This window comes from Numenius arquata, chromosome 5 (genome assembly GCF_964106895.1).
Source record: "Numenius arquata chromosome 5, bNumArq3.hap1.1, whole genome shotgun sequence".
NCBI lineage: Eukaryota > Metazoa > Chordata > Aves > Charadriiformes > Scolopacidae > Numenius > Numenius arquata.
The window spans coordinates 18,642,123-18,668,420 of record NC_133580.1 but is presented as its reverse complement, the minus strand read 5'-3'; the positions used below and the strand labels follow the sequence as shown (position 1 = coordinate 18,668,420).

At 36.2% G+C, this 26,298-nt stretch overlaps 1 protein-coding gene across 1 annotated transcript in view; it reads right to left on the bottom strand.

Moving 5' to 3' along the window:
• Positions 1–26,298, bottom strand: part of DIAPH2 (diaphanous related formin 2) — a 247,897-nt gene that overhangs the window by 71,466 nt on the left and 150,133 nt on the right. The window contains exon 26 of the mRNA XM_074147988.1: positions 10,869–11,004. Coding sequence (XP_074004089.1) covers positions 10,869–11,004 — 136 coding nt within the window. The remainder of the gene's footprint in view (positions 1–10,868; positions 11,005–26,298) is intronic.

The window sequence follows — 26,298 nt, the reverse complement described above, 5'->3', positions numbered from 1 at the left end:
GCTTTTTCAGTTTGCACTAGAAAGGCTATTATGATTAGAACATAGAATCCCCCAGTAACTAGTACTTATCTTAAATAAAATATAAGAACTGGTGTAGCACTACTGATGGCAAAAATGCAACAAAAAAATAGTGTAGGCTTTTTAAATTACTTGAGTAACTTAGGAGAACAGACTACAGAAACCACACTTCACGTGAAGCTACAACAGAGCTCAGTCCATGCATCCAAAATATGATCCACCTCCTGTTTGGTGTCTTCAGTTCAGATTCACAGCTAAGGCCCCAAGAGATCCTGGGAACTTGTTTCCAGAGCATTTTGCTGCCTTCCTTTTATTTGCGTGCACCAACTCGATGAAAATTATTATAGGAATACCTTTATATTTTACTGGTGCACTTTCATTTGCCAGTAAAGGCAATACTCTCATGTACTTTGCAAAACATCCTGTGCTCTTGTTATTACAAATACACTAACTGTAAACTAATTTAGGTTAATAAAACATTCACAGGAAATTCCCAGGAATTTTTTCCTAAACTTAGGCCCTTACTGAAAGAATACAGCCAAATATCACATTAGGTAACACATGCATTCTACCTGCCTGCTTCTCCAAACGGTTTCAAAATTACACTTCTATTCCCATCTTGCACTACCCTGTTTTGCTTTGAACTTTTAAGTACTTTTCGTAAGTCTAATGTGTGTCCTGTATACACTTTTAAACAAGACTTCTTATTCATAATCAGTGCCAGAATTTTTAATTGCCAATATATTATCTTTAAAAAGTCAGTTTTCAGTGTCCTTTGGAAAGTATGTTTTTGTGTTCTTCACATGTATTTGCATTTTATTCATTTGCTAAATTTATTTTGCATGCATAATAAATATCTTCAGGAAGCAGTCTTCCTCGGCATTTTGCACTAGAATACAATCTCATGACTTATTTACTTTTTAATTAAAGGAGAAAAAGTTAGGACAGTATGACTGATAAGTGAACCTATACCTCATGTCAGTTTATGAAGCAAGGCAAATCCTTGCTTACATACCAATTAGGCTTATTGTTTATGATAACCTGATCTCAGGCTTACATAAAGTTAATAGAGTAGAAAAAAACATGCTTTGTTGTACTGGCAGGTTACTGAAAACAATTTTTGAAATACGCACACTTTCTCATTTTCAGAAAATGTCATCATGGTCAAGGTCTACTTCAGTAGGACTGTATTTAATTGAAATGCATCAGCATTCCCCCGGGGCCTCATTCTGAATGGACTTATGCCCCTTGCAAGGAGGACTTTCACTGAACTTTAAAAAAAAAAGAAAAGGTTTTAATGTGGATTACTTAGGAACAAATGGGAAGACATTGCCTCTATGTGGGAAGATTGTGTAGCTCAAAAAAAAAAAAAAAAAAGGAAGAAAAATGATCATATGATACCTAAACAATTACATGCATCTGTAATCAAGTCCTGCTACTGTTTGAAGGTTGCGTTTCAGCTACAGTGCTAAGCAACTTTTAATGTATGTGATTAGAAGATAGATAAGGCAGCACAAAATCATCACAGCTTTTTGCATTAGAAAATAATTTTCTTTTTAAAATTAGTTCATAGCTTTTAAAATTTCTTTTTAAAATTAGTTCATTAGCTCATAGTTGAACAACTGCTCCAATATTTTAGGGACGAAACTAGTCTTGGGAATTCATTTTGAGGAATGGGGTTTTCTTACATATTCTTGCTGATGTATTTTTGGGTTTTACTTTTATTCTTTAATCTCGTAGTGACCTCAGTTTGTATTTAAATTACTCCAAGTCCTAAAACAAGTTTAGCCAATTGTACTAATTTGTGTAACAGATACCAGATTCCAGTGCTAAAACCAGAAGTGGCCAATGTTGGTCTTAAATTCATTTTGAGATGACAATTACAAAGTAAAATAGGGAACAAAGATATCTCTCTGTGACACATAACAAAATATTCATCAGATGTTAACTGGCTTATATGAGCCTTTCTACATTTTAAAAGAAAACTTCTGTAGCTAACCTTTTCTTATTGAAGTTTGCAAGAAAGAAAACTTCTAAAAATACATTTTATTTTAGAGCAAAACAAACTACATGCCAATATGATTGAGAACCGATTATCTTTCATCAAATACCCTACAGAATTCTTGGCCAGCTCCTGACAGCCCTACCTGTGTATGTTCACTTTTATCATGCATTTAACCCCCAAAAAAGGGAAGCAATTAGTTCAGACTAAGCTGTCAAACTTCATTTCTTAGCATGATACCTCAAAATATATCCAGTTGGAAAAAAAAAATCCTTCCTGCAAAGAATGTGTACACAGAAAAATGCCATGGCAAACATCAAGGTGTAACTTATTCGTGTTTTTGAATCCTTTCTACACAGATTCCGAAGCAGCTCTGAAATCTATATTGTTTTACATGACGATTAAGCAATTTCAGGTGGACTGCACAAGTTAGGAATCTCAATATAACAGACAGCAAAACTTAGCAGAATTTAGGACATGTAGCTCAAGCTGTTTCCAACAGGAAATTTACTGTTGACCCCACATGTTACAGGATTTACCTAGAATCTACTAACTAACCAAGTCTCACTGAAATCACAGAAAACTTCACTCAAAACAGTAACTGTTACAGAGTATATGGTTGCAAAAATACAGAAGATAGCAGAAAACACACACAGTTTCAGAACTCATTTATCATCTGCAGCTCAACCTTGAATATAAATTTCCTCATTAAACAGCTACCTGGTTTGTTATGCTGGTTCAGACCAACTATCAGTTCTTTGACTTTCCTGTAAAATTTCTAGCTGATAGTTTCTCATTACTAGAGTATTTCATTGTCTAAAGGATATTTCAGTTTTAGCTTTTGATGGCTCTCTGAAAAACATCTTTTATGTATTGAATATTCTATACTCTCAAGACAAATGTTACTACGTTATGGCTCTCACGCAATGGAATATGACACCGCATGATGTCTCTCTAGGTTTAAAATCTAAATTTCCAGACCTGCAAAGTCACACTTTTAACTTTATTGCCCATCTGGCAATGTCTAAAAAAACCAAGCATATTTCTACTTTCTGCTTTCATACAAAACCAGCAGCAGAGTCTCTGTTTCTGCCGGACATTTAGAAGATTAAATGCAATATGTTTAGAATTTTTAAAATCATCTACCAGTGAATTGTACAACTCACCAATGGCCAACAATTTAAAGTTGAAAGTCTGATTATACAACTAACAAAGAACCACTGAAATTGATGCCACAAAGTTCAAGTTAAGTTAATTAGATCTCTACTTTTGAGAAGAAATAGGCTTTTGCCATTAAAATAAATGTTCTTTGGTGCCTTAAAGAACTTTTCCTTTTAAGTATACATTGCCTTATCATCAGCCTTTTAAATTACATTGAAGTACAATGACTGCATGGGGGTATAAAAGTGCGCTAACATTTGTGGAAGTGTTATAACATTTCATTATTCAATACTTCATATGGAAACCTATTAGTGAAGATCTATTATGATATATATTGGCAAATGATCATTATTTAATTTATGGAGTTAACTCAGAGCATCCAGCTCAGGGGCCCTCAACATAAGACAGACATGGATCTGTTAGGTCCAGAGGAGGCCACAAAGATGCAGCAAGAGCTGGATCCCCTCTGCTGTGAGGACAGGCTGAGAGAGTTGGGGGGGTTCAGCCTGGAGAAGAGAAGGCTCTGGGGAGAACTTATAGCAGCTTTCCAGTACCTAAAGGGGCTACCGGAAAGATGGGGAGGGACTCTTTAGCAGGGAGTGGAGCAATAAGACAAGGGGTAATGGCTTCAACGTGGAAGAGAGTAGATTTATACCAGATATTAGAAAGAAATTTTTTACTCTGAGACTGGTCGAGGTTGCCCAGAGAAGCTGTGGCTGCCCCATCCCTGGAGGGGTTCAAGGCCAGGCTGGACGGGGCTTTGAGCAATCTGGTCTAGTGGGAGGTGTCCCTGCCCATGGCAGGGGGTTGGAACTAGATGGCCTTTAATGTCCCTTCCGATCCAAAACATTCTATGATGAATCTTACATACACTAGTGTTAAACAACCAGGGGTAGGAGTGTGTATTTAAGAGTAGAAAGAGGCTCTTCAACATGGTATTCTTTCCTACATAATTTAGGAAACTACTGTCGTGAGGACAGCATCTTAACAGTTCTAGAAATGAGATACTACAGCCACAGAAAACTATAATGATTCTAATAAGACAGAAAATAGTCACCGAACTTGTCCCGCCATTACAATCAAGTTAGTTCGACATGTAATTCTCCTCCTTGCAAACTGATTCATGAACAAACTTTTTAATAAAAAGTTAGTCGATGATCTAATTTAATTATTTCAGAAATGCTTTTTAACACTGGAAGTTCTACAAAATACATAAACACAATGTTACATCAAAATTACTTTGAGATAAAGAATATGACCAGTATTTTAAAAATTAACAACAACAACTTCTGGAAATCATATACTTTCTCCAAGGAAAAGTTGAATTTGCACAGACAACTATTGAAAGTTAACACTTGTCACTGTTCAGTAAATAGTCCCCAAGAAACCTACTTTTAAGAGAAAAGAAGCCAATTTTTCTGCCTTTATTAACTTCTAATTATCCCAAACTCAGATTTCACAGAGTCTAATAATTATTTTTCTTCCCCTGACAAATTACTTCATAAAATCTGTTTACTTGGAAGGTACCATATGTCATATTCGTAAACAGATTTTTTTTCCATTGCAAAAATTAAAAAGGTGAGGTTAAATTTTAAGTTGCGATTCCTTTCTAACTTCTTGTCCATGCTGACATCTATTTGCATTTCTCCTGAGCTAGTTTTGAGCCATATTAATAACATTTACAGTAATTTTGACATCGCCCTTCATTCTCAAGATGGCTTCACACTCCTGCATAAACAGATCTTAAAAAATTTTAGCAACTCGGGCATAATTGCTTTGAAGAAGAAAAATCTCGTCTTGGTTCTATAGATGCTCACATTTAAGCATAATGTAAATCATCTAATTTTTTTCTGTAAAGATTATATTTCAGGAAGAGTGCAGCATATTCAAACAGACCATCAACATCAATATGAAAGATAATGACTTCCCAAAGGAATTGTAACTCATTGGCATCCAGCACCATAAACTAATAATCTGCAGAATGTAAATAAGCCCCAAGTTTTATCACTCCAGGTACCCCATGCAATTACTAGCCAATATATAAATTCAAAGGATTAAGGCTAAGACATTTACAAAATAATACACATCTTGAAATAAACTTAGTATCGATTTCCATTTATGCTAAAGGACATAGAAGGAAGACAGAACAATTAGGAAAGCACAGAATCATTAGAAAGCTGTAGCACGAGTAACCTTGAATTGCATCCTGTAACAGTCAATGCAACTGTAACAACAGTTGAAGGAAACATGACAGAATTAACTGCTGATACTAGCACATACCAGTCTGAATAAATAGCACATGCATTCTTATATATGAGTACTTGAAAGGGAAAAGTAGGAATATCCATCAACCACTACCACAGAACTTCATTTCCATCATCTGCATTAGGGGAGAATGTTAATACGTCTTCAAAACAATTAATTCAATACTAATTGGGACTGAGGAAGCTCATTCTATCTTTTATCCTAATACTGGCAGTTAAAAGGTGATTTTAATTGCCATAGTAATCAGATATAATGAAGAGCAAAACTGTTTCTGATTAAATAACATTTGCACTAGAATTGCTGTTATACAATTTTGAGCTCCTAGAAAGCTGTTTTCAGTTCTTTTTTTCCCTCTCTTGTTCAGATATGCACATGGAAGCAATGCTGCAAGAATTTTGCAGATGTTAAATCAGATGCAAGTCATGAAAGACTATGTATAAATGGATCATCGCCCAGTCTGCTATAGGCCTCAAAACCAGGAAGCACTGCTGAAAAATAACTACAAAGAACGTTCTTCTTCCACACAGCTAGTGAATGCTGAAGAGGAGAAGGGACTGTTAAGCCCTTTTCCTACAGAACTCCTCTCCTGTAATGAGAAAGAATGGTTCATGATTTAGACTGTGAAATTTGGGATCTCTAGATGTGTGGGTAAGTCACCTAAGTCTTTTCTTCGTCTCCAAGTTTCACCAGGAAAAGGGGCAAACAGAAGTACCTTTCTATTCCAAGAAACATAACAGACGCATAAACAGTAGTAGAGTGAAAGTAACTCCAAAAAGGACCAAATACTCCCAAGCCCTACAGCTACAACTGAGGAGGTAGAGCTGACCATCCAGAAGTAATGTTGTCTGGAAGTAACAGAGTACAACAGTTGCCATAATGTCTTGTTATGGATTTGACTGCATGACAGATCACAGTGAGAAACGTTCATGCACTACATAATGGGAAATATGTATTAATAGCAAGAATTTTTTAAGTGGAGGTTATAATATTCAACAACAGACCTCACTATAAATTGTTTTAAGGTGTAGTTTCAAATCAATGATATATGAAATACACTTTTTTCCCTAAGAGCAGTTTAAAATTTACTCTGAAAAACAGTAATGCAAATAAGAGTGGAATTCCATGACAAAATAAAAATTTATTTCTCTTGGCCAAATTCAACCAACTCTAGTAATTTTGATAAAATTTTTAAGTTGAAATTTTTAATCCATCTTTCAACAACTTCTATATGTATATTAATATCTTCCTTAAAACCGCTTGAGCATGTCACAAATAAGGAAAAGCAGTGTTAAATTCTGAAAATATTTCTCAGAAATTTTGAGGCGTTCCATAAACTGAGCACTACATAATGCCATGCCCATCACATTCCTTTTACAGGAGGACACAAAAGTTGCCTTTGGCTGCCACTACACAGCCTTTTATGTCCAAAACAGCTCATTTGTGTCAACAATTTTATACCAAAGAACGCCAAATCCATTGACTGCAACTGAAGAAACAACTTCCAATAGTACTGACTTCAAGATAAACCAAAGGCTGAAAAGATCTTGGTCTCCTTTAATATTTATTTTTGTTTAACTGAGAACGACTTAACCTTTCTGTATGTATTAGTGTCCTCGTTTACAAAAACTAATACACATTGATATAATGAAGTTTTCTTGAGGCAAAGAGAAGTGTACATGTTGGGTAAGTTCCTAGTGTAATTTTTCATTTTAGAAGGTATATGTTGACTTTGTCACTATCAGCCCATTTTCCGTTTTGCACAAAAAAGCTTTTATTTTGAAATGTGGACGTTTTAAGATTTAGAATTACTGAAGTTTGTACAGTGCTGCCCAGTGTAAATCATTTCAAAGTTTACATGGAGATGAGAGTTTTTCTGTATTTTTACATTCATCTTTACTTTACACATTTTGGAATGTTTAGTGGGATTTATATTAGTTTACACATAGTATTTCCATGGCATCTCTATTACACTGGCACTCCACAAAGCACAAAACACCAAACTGAGCAACTTGATCTTTAAAATATTGCTAACTCTAAGGTTACTTTATAACCAGGAATTATACAGGACAGTTCTTAATTCTGGCCACACCGCAGTTTTCTGCTCTCTCAGTTACATCAAGAAACAGAAATTAATTGCAATATTTAATTATTTCTAATCTGGATTCTCTAGTGGCCGCAAAAAAGTTGTATCTATTTAACCAGGTAACAGCAAAAAAACCCCTTATTATAGAGCTACACACTAAAAGGCTGGGAAATGAAGGAACCCTATTGCTTTGACCTGAAAGGCTGTAGCAACGTGTTAAAATTTTATTCTTGAAGATATAGCTAGAGAAATAACTGAGTTAGGTTAAAATACCCTTTGGGTGAAAATCACCTTGTCAAAATGACAGCTTGAGAGGACATCTGTCTCCTTCCTCTAAGTCTTCTGTGTCACATTCACTTAGACAAATTTGCAAACTATTTATATAAGCAGCAATGAGCATACAGAAGTAGATGTATCAAGAAAAAAATAGTTACTTGGAAAAAACAGTTAATTGAATATCGATGTCGTGGAATCCACTGGGGATGGAGTTATCCCCCCGCCTCCTGCCACAGCCATAGAGTTGTAATATGTGAAATGGATATTTCAATATATTTAAAAATTGGAAAAATTATTTTAGAAGTATTAAGCTAACTTTGTGTCATTGGTTTAGAAACATAAGTCATTTAAATGGCAGTTTCAGTGCATTTGGCCACATACAGTTATTGACAAATTTGCAGTTTCAGTAAAAAAGAAGTATCATGCAAAACTAAACTTTAGTTATCTGTTGACAGGAAAATTCTTTCACGATGAAAAGCAAAATGCTATCAGTATACTGAGGCATCTCTGTTACTGCTGAGCATGGTCCACTCCTCACCTGCTTAAAAATTAAACGTATGTAGACAGGTACGCCCTCACTGACTGATCTGAAGCAATTTATGAAGGTGTAGCTTTAACCTGTTAGCTACAGCCCTTAAATACAGACAGATTCACCGACAATAGTATCTAAGTGGGCTTCTCATATTTTTCAACAGCTAATAAAACTAGTTAATTTAAGCTGTTTTAAGGGGTAAAGTAACCTCTCAGTATGCCTTCAAGCACACTGGTAGAGGGGAGGGTGATGATGGAATATTTAGGTTCTTCTTACCCCACTCACAGGAAAGCGCCTGTCCATATTACAGAGGACCGTTTTTTGTCAGGTGATAGCCACTCAAGAAAGATTAGTCAAATGCTGAAAGAATGGATTAGAAAAGTCCCAGATATTTCCCTAGAAAAGTCCCTAGATATTTCCATGAACTTAACTTCACAAAACCCCTGCACTTAACTATAAACAAAAAATAAATTTAAACTGACATTAGTAGAAGAACCTTTATATGATATGGAATTCAAGTTTGTCATCTATACAAAGCAACAGAGTTGTTCATTAAAACTTATGCTACAGTATATTCCATGCAGTGTCACTGCCACTTCAAGCAAGGCAAAAAATAATAGGAATCATGATACTACTGCAGAAACCCTCCAAACCAGCCCTAGGGAAATAAAAAAGGCAGAAAAAAAAATAATCAAAAAACCAGCAAAACTCTGAGGCTTTGTGGCAAAGTGATGTACACAAACACACAGGAATTTTTAAAAGATTCCCACATAAATAGCTTGTTTTCTATCACGGTATTCAAATTACAGTATATCAATATAAATTCAGTTTTAAAACTCAGAATGCAAAGGATGAAGTATTGGGAAAAACAATTTATCACAACCAGCAAATACAATAGCAACCCTAATTTACGATTTCTTAAAATATAATAAATAGTACATATCAAGTAATCATAGAAGAAAGATTTTTCTCTTGTAAGTAAAACTTGTTCTGCCTTTGTCCATTTATTTTTCAAATTTTACATATGGGTTGCTGATTTTTACCAAATTTAAACTGTGAAATTACTAAGCAGAAAAAAAGCACTACTTGCTGAAAACATCGTAAATATGATTTAGTCTGACAAAATAATGCTTAAATAGAGGATGCATTTGTAAGATTTATTGATAGAAGTGTAACTGCAGAGTAAGGTGGTTGCCAAACAGGAAGGGGAGGGTGGCTCGCTAACATTCCTTGAGGACTGGCTGTCCACGCACAAGTCATACTGTCACGAGTGAAGGAAAATTTACTGATATGCCAGAAATACCAGCATTCTAAACATACGTGACACCAAATGGTATCGTGACTATTACGTGACAATATTATTGCACTACTGCATTATCAGCGATGCAAATTCTGACCAGTACCTTGTCTTTTCGTGGCGGTGTTCACCTCCACAGTCATCCTATTAAATGTAGGAGTGAGTCTGTTTGCCTGGTGTAGTATTTTTCATCCTTGTATAAACTGACTTCACAGATACTGTATATAAACCCTTGAAAGGCAGTGTTATTTCTAAACTTACCTCCATTCTATCAATCTTCAGCATCACACTATGTTATAGTTTGTCATAATTATATGGTTTACTGCAACATCATCCTTACACAAAGTTAATACATCATCACATCTTCCATAACATTAATCATAACAAAAAACCAAAACAGCATTTTTCCAGGAGTATGCACCTGATAGACTGTTCAGTGGATAAAACGGACAAGTGTTTTACAGCTGGGTCAGATTAACAGATTAACACAAACCCATGGAAACTGAACAAAAAACTGCAGCCTCAAAAAAATCTCTTGCACTACCCAATGTACAGTTTTACTCTATTTGCCTTCTGGAATCAAAAAGGTCAAGAACAAAGCCTGTATTTTAAAACCTTCTGGAAATCTGCACAGTATGATGAACAGAAGCACGCAACTCCTCCTGCTTTCTTACTTGGCTCTCTCTTAGGGTGGGCTCATGCAAAATACAATCTTCTCACAGCTGACAAGCTCAACACATTGCTTTTTATCATGCTGAAATGCCACACTCTACTTCAGCTCCAAGCTCAACCAGATTTTCTAGCTCCTAATAGGACTGTTGGGAGAACATCCATTATAACATGCATCCTCCAAGCCCCAAAAGAAAGACATTAATTGCCACACTACCTTGATTATAGAGATGTTTACAGAATGAAATTAACAACAAAGCAAGTAAGATACTTCTTCTTGGAAGTAAATCCATATGAAAAAAATCAATTAAATGCTGCAAATGAAAACAAGCCAATAATTCACAACAAAATGACTTGAAAGGAACATTAAACATTAAGTGGCAGATATGGAATTACACAATCAAGTAGGCTAAAACAAAACAGAACTTTCACTGAAAAAGTTAACCTTTTTTTCAGCTTTCAAAACAGACAGCAAGTATTTTTCATATTGATCAGCAACAGCCTTCAGTTTTTTACTACTTTCTTTTTCTTTTAACAAATCTCTCTACTAAAAATGATGCCTTACCTTTGTTCATATCAATCAACTGCTGCTTCTTCTTCTGTCGCTCCAGTTTCTCTCGTTCAGCCTTCTCTTTTGCCAATTTGGCTCTCTTCGTTTTCTCCTCCATTTCCCTTCTTTTGTTGTTTTCTTTTAACGCCTCCTGCATTACATAAAATGAACACGGGTGTCTATATACTGAGGGAAACTAGAAGGAATAACAAAAATAACCTTGTTTGCACAGATACTGCATTTACACCTAGGGAGGGGGGGGAAGGGGTGGGAACAGGGACTAGTGCCCAATACTTGAAGCATCTTCAGAAATCTTAAAGGGAATGTAACTTGCCATACTAGTTGTACACATTGGCATTATTAGATAATCAGAGGAATGAAGATTGAAATAGCTTTGCATTTATGGTGAATTTAAAAGTTCCAAATTTTTCAATGTCAACATATTAATATTTTTTCTATTAAAACTATATCTAGCTTAAACCTTTATCTTGCTGTTAACAGGGGTGAGTGGGGAATGAAGCCAAGTTCCTACTGTAACAGAATTCAATTACAAGTAATGGAAACTCAGTTACTAAATTTTTAGCTGCAATTCCTCATATATTTCTGTTGAAAGATCCAAGGCAGTGTGGATCACTTAAACAGACAAAACACATCACAAATAATGAAAAAGAGTTGAATTCACAGATCAAGACTCTAAAACTAAAGTCTCCGAGTCAACATTACACAAACTACCAAACTAAAAACTACAAATGTAAGAGAATATCCCTGCAAACCAAAAAAACAAACCCCACCCCCCAAAAACCCCAAAACCAACAACAAAATGAACAACCATTTTCCACAATCTTGCCTCCATCCGGTTTAGAAGATATCCTCCTTTCCAAAGGAGGTTAATCTCGATTTCTTGCTGTGGTGGGTTGACCTCGGCTGGCTGCCAGACCCCCACCCAGCCATTCTCTCACTCGCCCTCCTCAGCAGGATGGGAAGAGAACAAGGTGACAAACTCACAGGTTAAGACGAAGACAGGGAGATCACTGACCAATTACTGTCATGGGCAAAACACTCGGGGAGGAATAATTTAATTTACTGCCAAGTAAAATCGAGTTGGATAGTGAAAAACAAAGACAAAAGAGAAAGGGCCTCTCCCCCCTTCCCCCCCCCCCCCCTTCTTCTTAGGCTCAACTTCACTCCTTCATTCCCAGCTCCTCTATGTCCCCCCCCCCAGCAACGCAGCAGGGATAAGGGGGGTGGGAGGTGTAATAAGGGGTTGCAGGCAGTCCATTACAGTTGCTAACACACTTTCCTCCTCACACCTTTTACCTACTGCACTGCGGGTCCTCCCTGCAGCCCACCCTCCTTCGGGATAAACCTGCTCCAGCGCGGGTCTTCTCCCCGGGCTCCAGGGGAATCCCTGCTCGGGGGCCTGGACAGCCTTCCTCCCCCTCCCTCCTTCGCCGGCCCTGCCGCTCCCAGGGCTCTTTCTCACAACTTTTACCTCAGTCTTCGCTGCCACGCAACATTTTGCCCTTTCTTTAACAGGTTTTTACACAGGCGCCACCAGCCTCGCTGCCAGCCCCCGCTGCGCCCTGCGGCGGAGCTGTTGCGGAAGCGGCTGGAAGCGGCCGGAACCAGCCAGAACCGGCTGGAACCTGCTGTGTCCCTCACAGGGCAGCCCCCGACTCTCCTCACAGAGGCCGCCCCGCCGCCAGCTCCCAGACAGGTAAATCCATTACATTTACTCATCACTTCTTTTCACAAATACCTTCATAACTCCTTTTACATTGCCTGCTCTCTCTCAAAAAAAAGAGAAATATTTGAATTCCCTTAAGCTGTTCCCCAAGATCCTAAATTTCTCCTTAGTATTGCCTTTCTTAAGATTCATTTATCATGAAGAAATTCACTGAAATCCATCATGATGGAATTTCACCTAATATCATGGACAGACATGATAAATGTTGGGGATAATTTTCTTATTTATATTCACAACAGCTACAAATTTATTGCTCTCTTTCCTCTCCAGCTCACAGTACACTAACACCCTCTGCCTGCAAGTGCTGCAGGCCTGGGCTTCGGGTGATTTTGGGAGTCCCAACACACTATATCCAACAAGTAATAATAGTAAAGAAGAGACTGGATCCAAAAATGTCCAGAATTAACACCGCATGTGCTCATGAATGATTTTTCAGCTTAAAAATCTAAACAGTCAATACTTACTAAGCACAGGGCACAAGATAAATGGTTTCCGTGTCACCGTTTGCTTTAGTTCCTACACAATTTAATCATGCCTTAAAAACTAGGAAAATCATATATGTTCACAAAGAAAAACAAAGAAAAACATGGTTTTTTGGATGTTCTTAAAAAAACCCAATACAATATATCAGTTATTCCACAAGTAAAGTTTCTTTAAGAAATTTGGGGCAGGCTTGTATGACATATATATTCCTCAGAAATGACATTTCAAATGTTTATAAATGACTACTCACTACTGTGTACAGGCTAGGGAAAAGCTAAAGACAATGACACTCACTGCCAAAAAAAAAAAAAAAAATCCCATCTAAAGCACCTTTAAGTGTAAAAAGATCTATAAAAATTATATTAGCTTTTGGTAATCCAAGACTCCTGAATGCCTCCAAACACAGAATATACACTCAAGCAAGGGACAGCGTATTTCAGTGTGCATATGCCATTTCAAGGGTTTACTGAGGTAAAATACTACATACAGCCCCTTCTTTGAGACCTGGTACTGTTTTTCAGAGATGGTGGATACCACAGTTCCCAGTGATGTTACTTGTGGACGCACTTGAAAATTGGACCAAGAACTGCATTTGCTGTACCATCACATAACCGATCACACTGAGAAACACCTTTTCTTTCAGAAAAGAGAAAAGAGAATTACAGGAGAAAATCAATGTTTTATCCTTTTTGGTTTTGGACAGTTCTGTCTCTGCACGTTCAATCACACTTGACAGAGATTTCATTTTACTGCAACTTCACAGGCTGTAATGAAAGTAAATGCCCACAATCTTATGAGAGAAAGCAAATAAGAAATGTCATGGCTGAACTAGTAGCCCACTAGCCATTGACATACTATGATTAGATCATAGATTCTGTCACATTTTCTAACAGGAAGACTACAGTAGACTGAACTAAACAAGCTCTAAAGTTATTGTATCTGGAAATTCACTTTGAGCCAGACTCCACAAGTCCTAACTGAAGGGAAATCGTATGAAAATACAGATTGCAGCTCGTAAAATATGCTGGCTACCAATGATGATTCAAACAAAAGCCATTCAAAACAAAGGTTTAATCTTCTTGAAGAACAGTAAGATAATAAAATACTGATAACTGCAAGTGAGAGCGCCTCTTTTAATCTACCTACACCCATCCCTGCATATACGTTTATACATACAAACAAAAATAAACAAACCCCACCATTCCAACACATGAATCACAGGAAGCACAAAGAGGTCAGGTGGGCCTGTCCCTTATTTTTTCAAAACGTGGATTTCCTAGTATTTTACTTTCTTCCAGGATACAAATGCTTCAGAACATCTTTATATAGTCTCCTTCCAAAGACTATAAAGGAAGAGTCAGGGACAGCAAGTAAAAAATCCACTAACTGCTAACCTGAAATACCAGAGCTTTTTCCACACAACCTGTTGCTACAAGAAGTACAGGTTGCAGCATTAACCCCCTGAACATTCTGCAGTGGCCAAACTCGGCACTCTGCAAGGCAGGAGAAAGAAACCCCAGCAGGGATCACAGCAACTTGCCTCTGGGGCTCTCAGGCCTTAGATTGGCCATTTCAGAACTAACAGTGCAATGCAGCACTGCACACACATCAGCTTCAGAAGCATTTTCCTAACAAAATAAACAGGTTAGCCTAGAGGAAAAAAAAAAGTATCTAATCCACTCATAGCTTTGCTGTAGTACCCCAGGAACTACTTGGTAACAGCTCTAGTGTTTCTGGTTATTGTTGGTGGATTCTTTCCTGCCATCCCCAGTTCTACCCACTCAAGAATTGGACATCCTACCCACTCAAATAGTTTTGTGCCACATTACTTGAAATTTAACATACCTCCTTTTCATTTACATACCAATTCAAAATTAATATTGTGGAAAAAAAAAACAATGATCTATTGGAATCATCACCATTGTTTAGTGCATGCAATCCCTTTCCTTCATAAAGTACCTCAGAACCAAACCACTTGGAATGTACTTGTTAGCTATTTCTCTCCATCAGGCAGTCTGACTCTAAACCATTTCATATTTGTAATGTCACTTAGAGATGTACATTTAGTCAGAGCTGGTTGAAGGTCTGAAATAAATCATTTGCTAGAACATACTCCCAGATGTTTTCAAGTTATGTGCTGAAAGCAAAATAAATATATATTCATCTGTATTTACAAATATACTTTATATTTGAATTAATATTGCTAACCAATTTGATCAGTTCTTCAAAGCTGACTGAAGATGACTGTAAATAAAGGTAAAGAGAATTTCAACTCAGATGTAGTGGTTTCTAGAGCATTTGCTCTGCCTGAATTATACTACCAATCTTTTAAGTTTCCTTTCCTACAGTTTTACTCAGAGGGTTATTCTTCTCTCTCATATAGGTTCAATTACTTCATTATTTACTATTTCCTCACTTTCTAGACTTCCAGACTGTGGATAAGCCTAACAATTTCTAATACTAAGGTGATATGACTCTGTACTTGCCTGACCACAGGGCCCATTTGGGCCTCACCAATCTAAAGGTAAGCCTTAAGTTCAAAGAAATGTGGATATGATCTCATGCTTTCACTTCTCTTTTCTTTGTCATACTTTTACACTCCTCTATTCTCTTCCAAACTCCTGGGTTTCAGTGGACTTCTTTTAATGTAAAACAGTGCTCTTTTCGAGTTACCAAGTTATTTTTAATTATTGAATACCAGGGATATCCTTTCTGTATGGGTTTGCAGGCTAAATTACTGCAAGGTAGAGATCAGTGTAAATACTGAAAAAAGTAATCGGCATTGCTTTTACAAGAGGGGGAAAAAAACCAGCATTTTTTTTTTTACTGCAACGTAGCTCGACAATAAAGTACCCACTAGTGTTCATAGGTATACACTACACAACTATATATATTCCCTAATTAAAGAATAAAACCAAACTAATATAACAGTTAAAAATCAGACAAATGTCACAAAGCAAGAAGCAATCCACAGTTTAGAATAAAAGCCTTCCCAACAGCTTTGGAAAAAACATTTTGGAAAGTATTCATCTACATACTGTCTTTTCAAAACATTTAAGTGCATGCAAAAACTCAAATTATTTTAAGTGAATCTCAACAGAGAGAAATACTTTCATGTGTACAACCCCCTTTTTTGATGTGCTATTCACGGCCCTCTGTATTTTTGATTGGTGCACAACAGCATGCAGTTTTGCAAACTCAACTGCAAATTAAAAGTTAGAAAAAGTCTGAGTGTGCGTTTTTGTGGTGTTGTTTTGTGGTGTTTTTTTTTTTTTTTTTAATAAAAACAAAACCAAATTACTGTCTCTCCTAGCAGAGAAACAGACTCAGGAAGGAATATTAACTCTTGTTAAGGGAGCTAGTTGAAGGGGCACGTAGCTTGATGTTCCCCCTCGTGTTTATTAGGATTCACTGAAATAAGGCTCTTGTACTTGGGACTGCCAGTTTATAGCTTGGCTTCCTCAAGCAGCAAATAAAAAATTAGTTTATGTCTTGCATTCTGTACATATCTTAAGTTTTAACAGACAAACATTCACACACCAACATGGTTGTAAATAGGCTCTCAAAGGTAAATTATTAAAAACATGAAAACAAACTGTAATGCACAAATCTCCTTGGATATTAAAGATGCAGTTGGCTACAAAGTGGTCATGCACCAATAATGAAGGCTGCCTGTGATCCCTCAGGCCCTCCCTAAATTTGCCTTGCAACTGCAAAATATGCAAACTGAAGTTGCAGCAAAAATAAAATAATCTTGTGCAGGCACAACTCATTAGGAACAATGAACTCAGATTAACTTCCAGTTAATCTACAGAAATAAAGAGTGTTAAAGTATAGCAGATTGAGCAATCAGTTTACATGTAAAAAAAAAAAACAATCTGTCATGAGTATTCCTTGGAGGATAACATATTCAAATACATTGTTACCCTTATGAAAATAGTAGAAAAGAGATGCAATGAGCTGGTATTAAACAAGAGCAAACAAATTGAATTTCCTGATGGGTGGTCATGAAATAGTAAGTAGAAAAGATTATGTTTGGGATACTGGCCCATGGTTCATGTACCAGAGCCACTACACCGGACATGAAATGTCTTTGGCATGCCATTACAGATTAATATTTTTGGCAACTGTAGCTGCTGTTGTATATTCAGGTATGGAGAAGGGTTTTGCTGCTGGCTTATCAGCTGTGTTGAAAAAATCACTTAAAACTGTCTAGCAGTGTAAGGTAGAAGAGGTTTTCAATGTTTACTCGACCAAGTTTTAAGGCTACCAATGAAAATATATATGGTATGGCTTAATTACTTAAGAGTATATGTTTGAATAATTACTAAAAAGCCCTCATGTGGACAGATTTGGGACTATTGTAATAGCTCCTTTAAATCAATATTTGCATCCCAAAATAAACATGCATACCTAATTCAGGCTATTCCTGAAAGGGACAGAGAGCAGAAATACACACTTACACAGTACCAAAATTTTATTATTGTAATTACTAAAAATAACTAAAAAAAAAAATCTTTAAAAAAGTAAAAACAAAACAAAACAACAAAAAACCCCAACCAGACAAATGAGAAAACCCCAGCAAAACAAATATGTTAGCTGTTTTGGGTACAATCAGAGCAGAAAAACCAAAGCCCACAGCAAATGAATTATTGTTTTGTTCAAAAAGTGATCTTCCTGGATCAAGGAAAAGACAAATCAATAGGTCAGCGTGTGAAGCCCTGATCATGCAAGCGCAACCCTTGAAATTCTTTGAGAAAAATTCGCTCTTTGTATTGTATAAAATCTGTTCCTACAAAAGCCTACATCTGGTAGAAAAAGAGAAATATATTTTTTAAAGAGCAGGACCTTGAATATGATGTGTTGAAAGGTTTTAAAGTTTCTGGCTAGGAATTCTCGACTAATTTTAATGGAGGCTGTGAGAATTAAACACAATGCAGCGTATATTGATAAAAAGTATTTCAATAACAAAATAAAATTGCCTGGGTTTGAAAGATTTCGCATGCATCCTTCAAGGCAGGGTTGATGGACTATCTGAAGAAAGCGTTCTAGAGGTTGTGTGGCATTACACTCCAAAGAAATGATAACTGGGGAAAAAAAAAAAATTGGAGGGATACACTTATTCATCTGCAATTTTTTTCTGGACGATTTTTGCACCTTCTACTTCATGCTTCATATTATATTTTGACAGGATAATCCAATTCTATTAGCTTGCTTTTCCTAAACGTGATAAGCAAGCAAATATGAACTTAAGGAAATGAATGAGCTATAATTTACTACAACATCAGCAAGCTAATTGGAGATGCAATAATGCAGTGATCAATCTGAAATCACAATTAAGACAAACATGGATTCAAATTATCAAATTATCTTAATATGACATATGAACAAACAGAATGATGAGGCTAAGACCATATGAACCACCCTTGTGGAGATGATAGAGAGAAGTCAGATTCCTTCTAGCTCATGACAGCTTTTTAGAAATAGGTTAGGTGCAGATGTAGCCTGTAAGCACCCTCTATGGAAGAGTCTCTAATTTTAGACTTAGAATCCTGCCAAAGGGAGGCACTTAGAGCAGTAGTAAGGTCTACTGGTTTACAAGAGGTTCGCAACATCTGGGTTAAATTCACAGCTTAAGTATTGTGATAGTCAAAATTCCAAATTATGCCTGGTTTCCAGAGTGGAATGGGGGTTCAAAAATCCTCAGTTAAATATTATAAACTTCCAAGACAATGCCTGGGAACAATGACATTACTCAGTTGGACTTGCTGACATCAGCAGTGAATGGAGAGTATGTTTAAAACTATCGAATAGAAAATTCTAAAAAAGGTTTTAATCCTATTCCTTTTTAAGATTAGGAAACTTAACTTCACAGTTTCCTCTAGACCCTGTTTTCCCATATTACTTCTGAAAATATTACTTCAGCAAAGGTCTCACTACCATGAAATATAACATCCTATCCTTGTCTGTGCTACCTGTAATTTATACAGTTACCTACCTTTAAGTGCTTGCAAATGCAGTGTACTGTAATTCAGGTTAATTTCTTTTATTATTATTTATTTTTACATCTTTTGGATAGCTTCCAAGAGAAACGTCATCCTTACCTTTCCTATCATGAATAGAATAGCCACTTATCTAGCAGTACTAACAGCTTGTTGATAGAGGTGATGAGTTACCACTCCTATGGGAATTCTTTAGCTTCTGATTCCATTACTTAGAAACTTTCCTAGCCTACAACTAATTCCTGACTTGTTCAGTATCATGATTTTTTAAAAAATTCTCAGGACTAGCTGGATGTATACACTCAAATGAGAATTTAGAGAGCTTGCAACAGGGTCTCTGGGTTTTTGGGGCAGGGCTTGCTATATACTGCCTCTTAATAAGGACAATGTTTCACTTTTGATATGCTGTTTTCACTTTCTCTTGGGAAATTTTGCTGCAGAAAATACTTTGTGCTCATTATTCTTTATTTTTTCATAGCTACCTGCTAGCTAGAAGCTGTTATCTTTCAGACTACATTAAAGAACTGTTACTTTTTAGGCAGAAGGGAGAAACTGTATTCCCAGACAAATAACCAGGGAGAAAAATAAATAAATACAGTCTTTCTTTTAATCCATTCCTGAATTACTAACTCAATTTATGAGTTCGAAAGCTGGGAATTTAGCTTGACTATGTATTACATTTCATAGTAAATCATATGTTTATTATGTATTAATTTATGTATTGTATATTCATTGATTTATATTACTGTAGCCAATGACCTGCTGTATCCAAGGGACATTTAAAAAAAGCCACAGAAAAAATGTTCCTGAGTCATGGAGCTTGAAGTTTACTTTGAAACAATTTACAAGCAAACAAATATTAGAAAGAAAAGGTCTTTGAGGTACATTTATACTCTAGATGCTGAATCCACTGTGGTGAACGTTTCCTCTTATGAAGGCAACAAAACAGATTGTTTCCTGTCTGGCACAGGGCATCAATCTTATAAAATCTAGAAAGATCAGGGTAGTGGTCACCCAATAAAACGTGTCAGTTTACTGGTGATTTAATATGTCTTAACATTTTGGGGGGGTTTCACTTTCTGGATCTTGTATTACAGGGGTACTGTAAAAGATCCCAGCCACAGAGTAATCATCAATCGATAGTGAGAGTTGATACAAAAGGGCAGTTTATTTCATAGTCTTTTACAAAAACTTATCTCTCATTCTGCCAGTTGATGAGTGCTGACATCTGCTTAAATATTTACTTATACTAAAACACAACCCTTCTATAATGTAATTTAAAGATTTAATTCCTTATCTGAAGAGCTGCATTTACACAAATGTTTTCTAGGTGAGGGAAGCAGTCACCACTGATAAAACTGTCTATAAAAAATAAAAAATAACACTTCACTGAAGGAAAAACCTTCCTTGCATTTCATAACAACTATGCCCATAAATGCCTGTTACTGCTTCAAATTTTACCAAACTATTCATATAGGCATTATTACAACTGTTTTTTTAGACTCAAAATTTACCTTTAAAACTGCATTAAAGGGAGAGCCCACAGAGCAAACAAAATCTGAAACATTTAAGAACTGTATAAGAAAAAAGAACATTTCCTATCTAATACCAAATTATACATTCCATACAACTTTCACAAAGCACACAATCTGATTTAAAGGATGTTTATCTCCATTTGCAAACATAGGCATAACAAATTTATTGGATATTTTTAAATTCTCTAGCACTAACAGAAACAAACATTCAGAATGTAACAGATAAAAAATATTTCAGATAATTTGATATGAACTCTGTGAGACAGTAGGTTAAAGGACCAAACCAGAAAAGAACAAACTGCCATTTTGCTTCAGGCAACTGATTAATTATTATTTGATAAGAGCCTGAAACTATATCAAACCAAAATGTATTAGGTTACAATTGTTCTCAGGGACAATAGGTATTTGTGTTTACTTTCAATGGAAGAAAGGACTCAATCAATAAAATAAAAAAGTATGTCTTCTTCAGATAGTCCCAAGTATAAGAAGCATATTATTTTCCAGTGGATCTACTATTTTAACTGCAAAGAGAAAAAAAAAACCAAAACCACAAACCCCTCCCCCTAACAAAACCCCCTTGTTGCTACTTTTGATTCAATTTCTCTGTAATTGTCAGCTCCAAGAGAAGAATAAATACACCTTTTTCCACACACATACCCCTGCCTTGATTTTGAATCATGTCCCATTGACGAAGGAGAGTCATGCTGAAGTGCTTTACTTATTTCCTGTGATATGTCTTGAATACAATGAGGTTATCAAGGCATACATAAGCACCAAATCAAAGACGTAAACATAGATAGAGGTGACACAAGTACCAAGAAAAATCTAGTTAAAAGCTCACCTCAAAGGTTTAAATATTCTACCTTATCTTTGAGGGGAGGGGAAGACTGAGCCGGAAGCAGTGCATCTCAGAGACCATCAGGGACATAATTTCTGAGAGGTAGAGAGGTAACGTGAAGCAAACTTTATTTCGCTGTCTCGCTACACCCTTGGCTCTAACTATGTTTCCTGCAAAAATGGTTAGAGAAAGCTGGGGATAAAATGGAAGCAGATATAGAATAATAAATAAATAAACAAACTCTGTTTCTTCTATCTGCATCTCTAGGCTGATTCACTATATTGCAGCTCAATAACTGAAATGGCTCTCAAGGAGCATTTGATTACGTTATTGGTCAGAGGTGATGTAAGTTTATTTCGCGATTTGCAACCATATGACGGGCAGTTTCAATAGTGTCACTTAGACTGTGAGTTCCTAACTACGCAGTGTTTTTTTCTCCTCCTAACATCACAGAACAGCCCTCAAAATGCTTATTCTCTCTCACACAAGGGTAGACAAATATGGATAAAAACTAGAGTACAAAAGATGAATTTGGAACTTGAATAGAAACTTTATATCTGGACAGTTTTAAAGACATAAAGCAACAAACAACAAAATGTCCACAGATAAGTCAATTTCTGGGGTAACTGTCTCTTGCTGGGAAAAGTATAGAAAGTGTTGCAACAGCAATCAATACATCTCACAAAGAAACTGATAAAGGTCAGCTGCTCTATCAGCCCACACTACCTACTTATAATTTCCTTTCCACTTGTTGTTTAGGGATAACAGAATAACAACTTATTTATATGGCAAATTTTGTTGGAAAATAACTTGAAAAAAAACTACTGGACCCAAAGGAGTATCACTGTATTGCTGATACACTTTGATCAGAGGAGTGAAAGATGAAAAAACAACGTTGACTGTTCAAGAATTTTTTCTTCTCCTATACTCTACATCTTGTCATTTAGCCTAACAACTTCTGAATGCTTAGACCATGTGGAGACGCATTAAATACTGTTTCTGTTCAACTAGCAAAAGGCAAGCAATTAGGAAAGATGATGCATGTATATCTTTTTTTATTTCAAATAATCAAAAATGGGCATTATTTTCCCTTCATGGCACTTCCTCTAATGATAATCTAAAGTCTTTACCATGAGTTTTCAAATGACCAGCTGTTTTCTTAATATTAAAATAGCTTGATATGAGCATAATAAGACAAATGCATATCAAGCTCCAAACATGATTTTAAATATATGTATACATACACATACAAACACAGAGAATTTTCTGGGGATGTGCCATTCAGAATATTTTTCTAATTTAATTCTTTTAGATTCATCTTTAAAAACATTCCTATATATTCCGTCTTCTCCGAATACACTAGCTGAATTGCATGATTCTATAACAGAAGCTATTCTTATCTTTAGTTGCTAATGAAAAAAGAAAAATTGTCATTACAATCAAACTATTTAGTCTGTATTCTCGCTTTTACATAGCGGAATCATATGCAGAATCACAGGTTAAGCGAGGGGCAATACAAGTAATAGCTGTTGTACAAAGGCAGCAGAACAGGAACACAGCAAAGTGGCAGGACAGCTATACTATCCAGGAGGAATACTGCCCAGGGAGAGAAGTAATTAAGGAAGCCAAAGCTCAGATAGAAGTTAAACTGGCAAGAGATGTGAAAAGCAATGTGAGAAGGACTTTTATAGCCACAGTGACAGACAAAGGAAGATTTCTTCACTTGAAAGGGTTGTCAAGCATTTGAACAGGCTGCCCAGGGAAGCGGTTGAGTTACCATCCCTGGAGGTATTTAAAAGATGCAGTGCTGAGGGATGTGGCTTAGTGGTAACTTGGCAGTGCCGGGTTAACATTTGGACTCGATCTTAATGGTCTCCTCCCATCAAAACAACTCTATTATTAAGGAAAATGTAGGTCTGCTGCTGAACGGAGCATGGAACCTAATATCAAAGAAGAGGCTGAGGTACTCTGGGCCACCTTCATCTCAAGCTTTGCCATCACTGTCTCACAGGCAGGTTGGGCAACGGACTGATGTCACTACGAGGCCTCTACTCCATCAAAAAGTTGTGGAACTCAAGAGACATCTCCAATGTCTGGAAAAGGCAAATATTATGCGGCATCTTCATTTATGGAGATACTCAAAACTCAGTTGTACAAGGTCCCATGCAGCCTGAAAAAACTTCTACGCTAGCCCTGCTTTGAGCAGGATGTCAAACTTAATGACCCTCTTGGCATCTCCCTCCAACCTAAATTACCTGATGATTTTGTGGTTTGTCTTGTCATAAATGTTCACACCAGAAGAGTTAGCAACAAAAACAGAAGCAGCAATCTGAAGAGCTTCTGCACTTCTAAGTTAAAATTGCAAGCAGCAGACAAAACAAGCTTTATAGCTTTATAGACAAAACAAGCTAACAGATAGGCATTAGCCTAACATAGGAGAATGACAAAGAGGAAAAAGCAAGTCATGAGTATTGTATTATTATATTTCAGTCATTTATCCAAATACTAAAAAAAGTTAATGGGACCGCTTAGAGAAAGCGTGCAGGCATTACAACAGTTTGAACTGGACAAATATAATAAATACGCATGCTCTAGGCAATATTTGGAGATGCTGTATATCCTCGGTCTTTTCTGATTGCTCCTGAATTCTTATCAGTAGTTACGAGTTTCACTATCTCTTTCCTTTCAGGAAACTTCATGCAGGCATCAAAATGTTGCAGAAAATCTCAATTCTTGTTAGTATTTTTTTCCTTATATATATAAAAAAAAAAAATTACTGTACTGTGAACTTTTAATGCTTGCCCTAGGCCTTCCTCAAGTGTCTGTAAAAAGAATAAATCCTTAAACAAGAATCTTTATGCCACTAAAGTCTACAAGGTTCTGCTCTAGTGGATAAAATAAGCCAAGAAATTCTCAAAAGACCTAATTACAATTACAACTACAACTACTGTATATATCTGAACAAGTGAATTGACTGAAGCCCAAATGATGCTAAGGAAAAGAAAGCATCTCCTTAAGCTACCTAAGCCTCAGATTTCACTTCTTTATATAGAAGCATTACTATTTAAATTAGTATGCATCATATATGTGGTCTAAGTTCATTTACTTATTTAATAACCTTTTTTTAAGAGGCTTAGAAGATAAAAGGACAGATAAGATCTTTAAAGACCATAGCATCAGATGGGTATAACTAAGTATCTAGACAAACAAGTAGCAAATTATCTTGTCCACTTTCTATAATTATAAAGCAACGCAAGGAATTAGCTCTGCTTTTCTGGAAACTCAGACTATTTGTGGTATGTCTTCTATTTGGAATGCAAGTTTATTATTCCAAACCAGAACACAGAACTTGAAAGTTCTGTCTTGATAAACTATATAAATTTACAGAGACTTAGTCTTTGGAATAATTTTCTACTCTAGAAAAGCATTTTATTGCAGTTTTTCGGTAAAACGTAAATATCATATGGATATCATAAGAAGAACTGATCATGCATAGGTTTGTAGAAATTCCAAAAACAGAAAGCCCCCCAATCTCTGAAATACCTGGTGGATTGTGACTTTTGCTAGAAGTAACATAAGTTTGTATCTATAATGATTTCCCCTTAACACGAGCCACTTTATGTCAATTAGGTAAAGAGATATTAATTTCTTGCAATGCATTAATTAGCTGAGTGTATTTACATTGCAAGATGAAGGGTTTAGGTGAGTTGTTACCAGAACGTGTCAATCTCAAACCAAGGATTATAAGAATGTATGTTTGAGGTTATTGTGATCCTCAGTAACAAGTGACCATTAGTTCACAACTACATAGTGCCTACCAGAAGGAGGCCTTTCTCTTGATTTGTCCATAGCTACTCCTTATAGCAAAATCTTCAAAAGGAGGAAAGTCCATTAAAATTTATTTGGTATACAAATAAAATACAACAGACGAATTACATTTGAAAAAAGCAGAGTAGTTACAGTCTGCTGAAAATATAAAACCTACTTGCTCAAGATCAAATCTAGCAGAAGAAAAGGATTCAACTTCAGAGGGTGTTTTACCTGTGCCAAATGCTTTCACGACAGCTTCTTCTCCTCCTGCTAAATAACAGCAATAACAATGACAACAAAATCAAAGCAAGTCTGCTGGCTGCTCTCAGTACTGTCTGGCACTCAGAACAACACAGGTATTTGTGCGCTCACATCGAAAGAGCAAAGTCATGTAGATTCTGGCAAATAAAACCCAGATAATATTTCTCAGTATAAATAATAAGGGTAGTTTATACAATTTACACCCTGTTCCATATCCACAGATAAGTATTTGCAGATGTAAGATGTGTAATACATGTATACAGCAATAACCAGAATATAATTAACAGTAGTTTGCACAAGCAGTCTCAATACCGTGATTACTCTGATTGCTATAACTATTTCAGTGCTTAAAAAAAAAAGTTAGAACTGTTCTAACCTTTGACAGCTTCCTGAAACAGTGAAAATTGAGTATTTGGAGCTTTGTTGTAAGTACAAATGAAGCGAGTTCATACTGAAGAAAAAGTTATTCTCAATTCAAATTAAAATTCTTGTGTGACTAAACACACCATCTGAACAATCTAGATTGTGAATTTGAATAAAGTATTTCACTAAATGTTCCTAAAACAGAACCTCATTTAAATGAGGTAAATTGCAATATTTTTTTTCTGGGCGGGGGCGGGTAGGGGGGAGGAGGCAGCAGAAGTTAGGACAATTCAGGCCAAATAAGAATCACCTCTTTGCAGATAGTGGAACTTAGATGCATTGCATGTCCATACATTTGAAATTTTGGCACCACAATTCTTGTGGCAATTCCTTGATAACCTGTGCT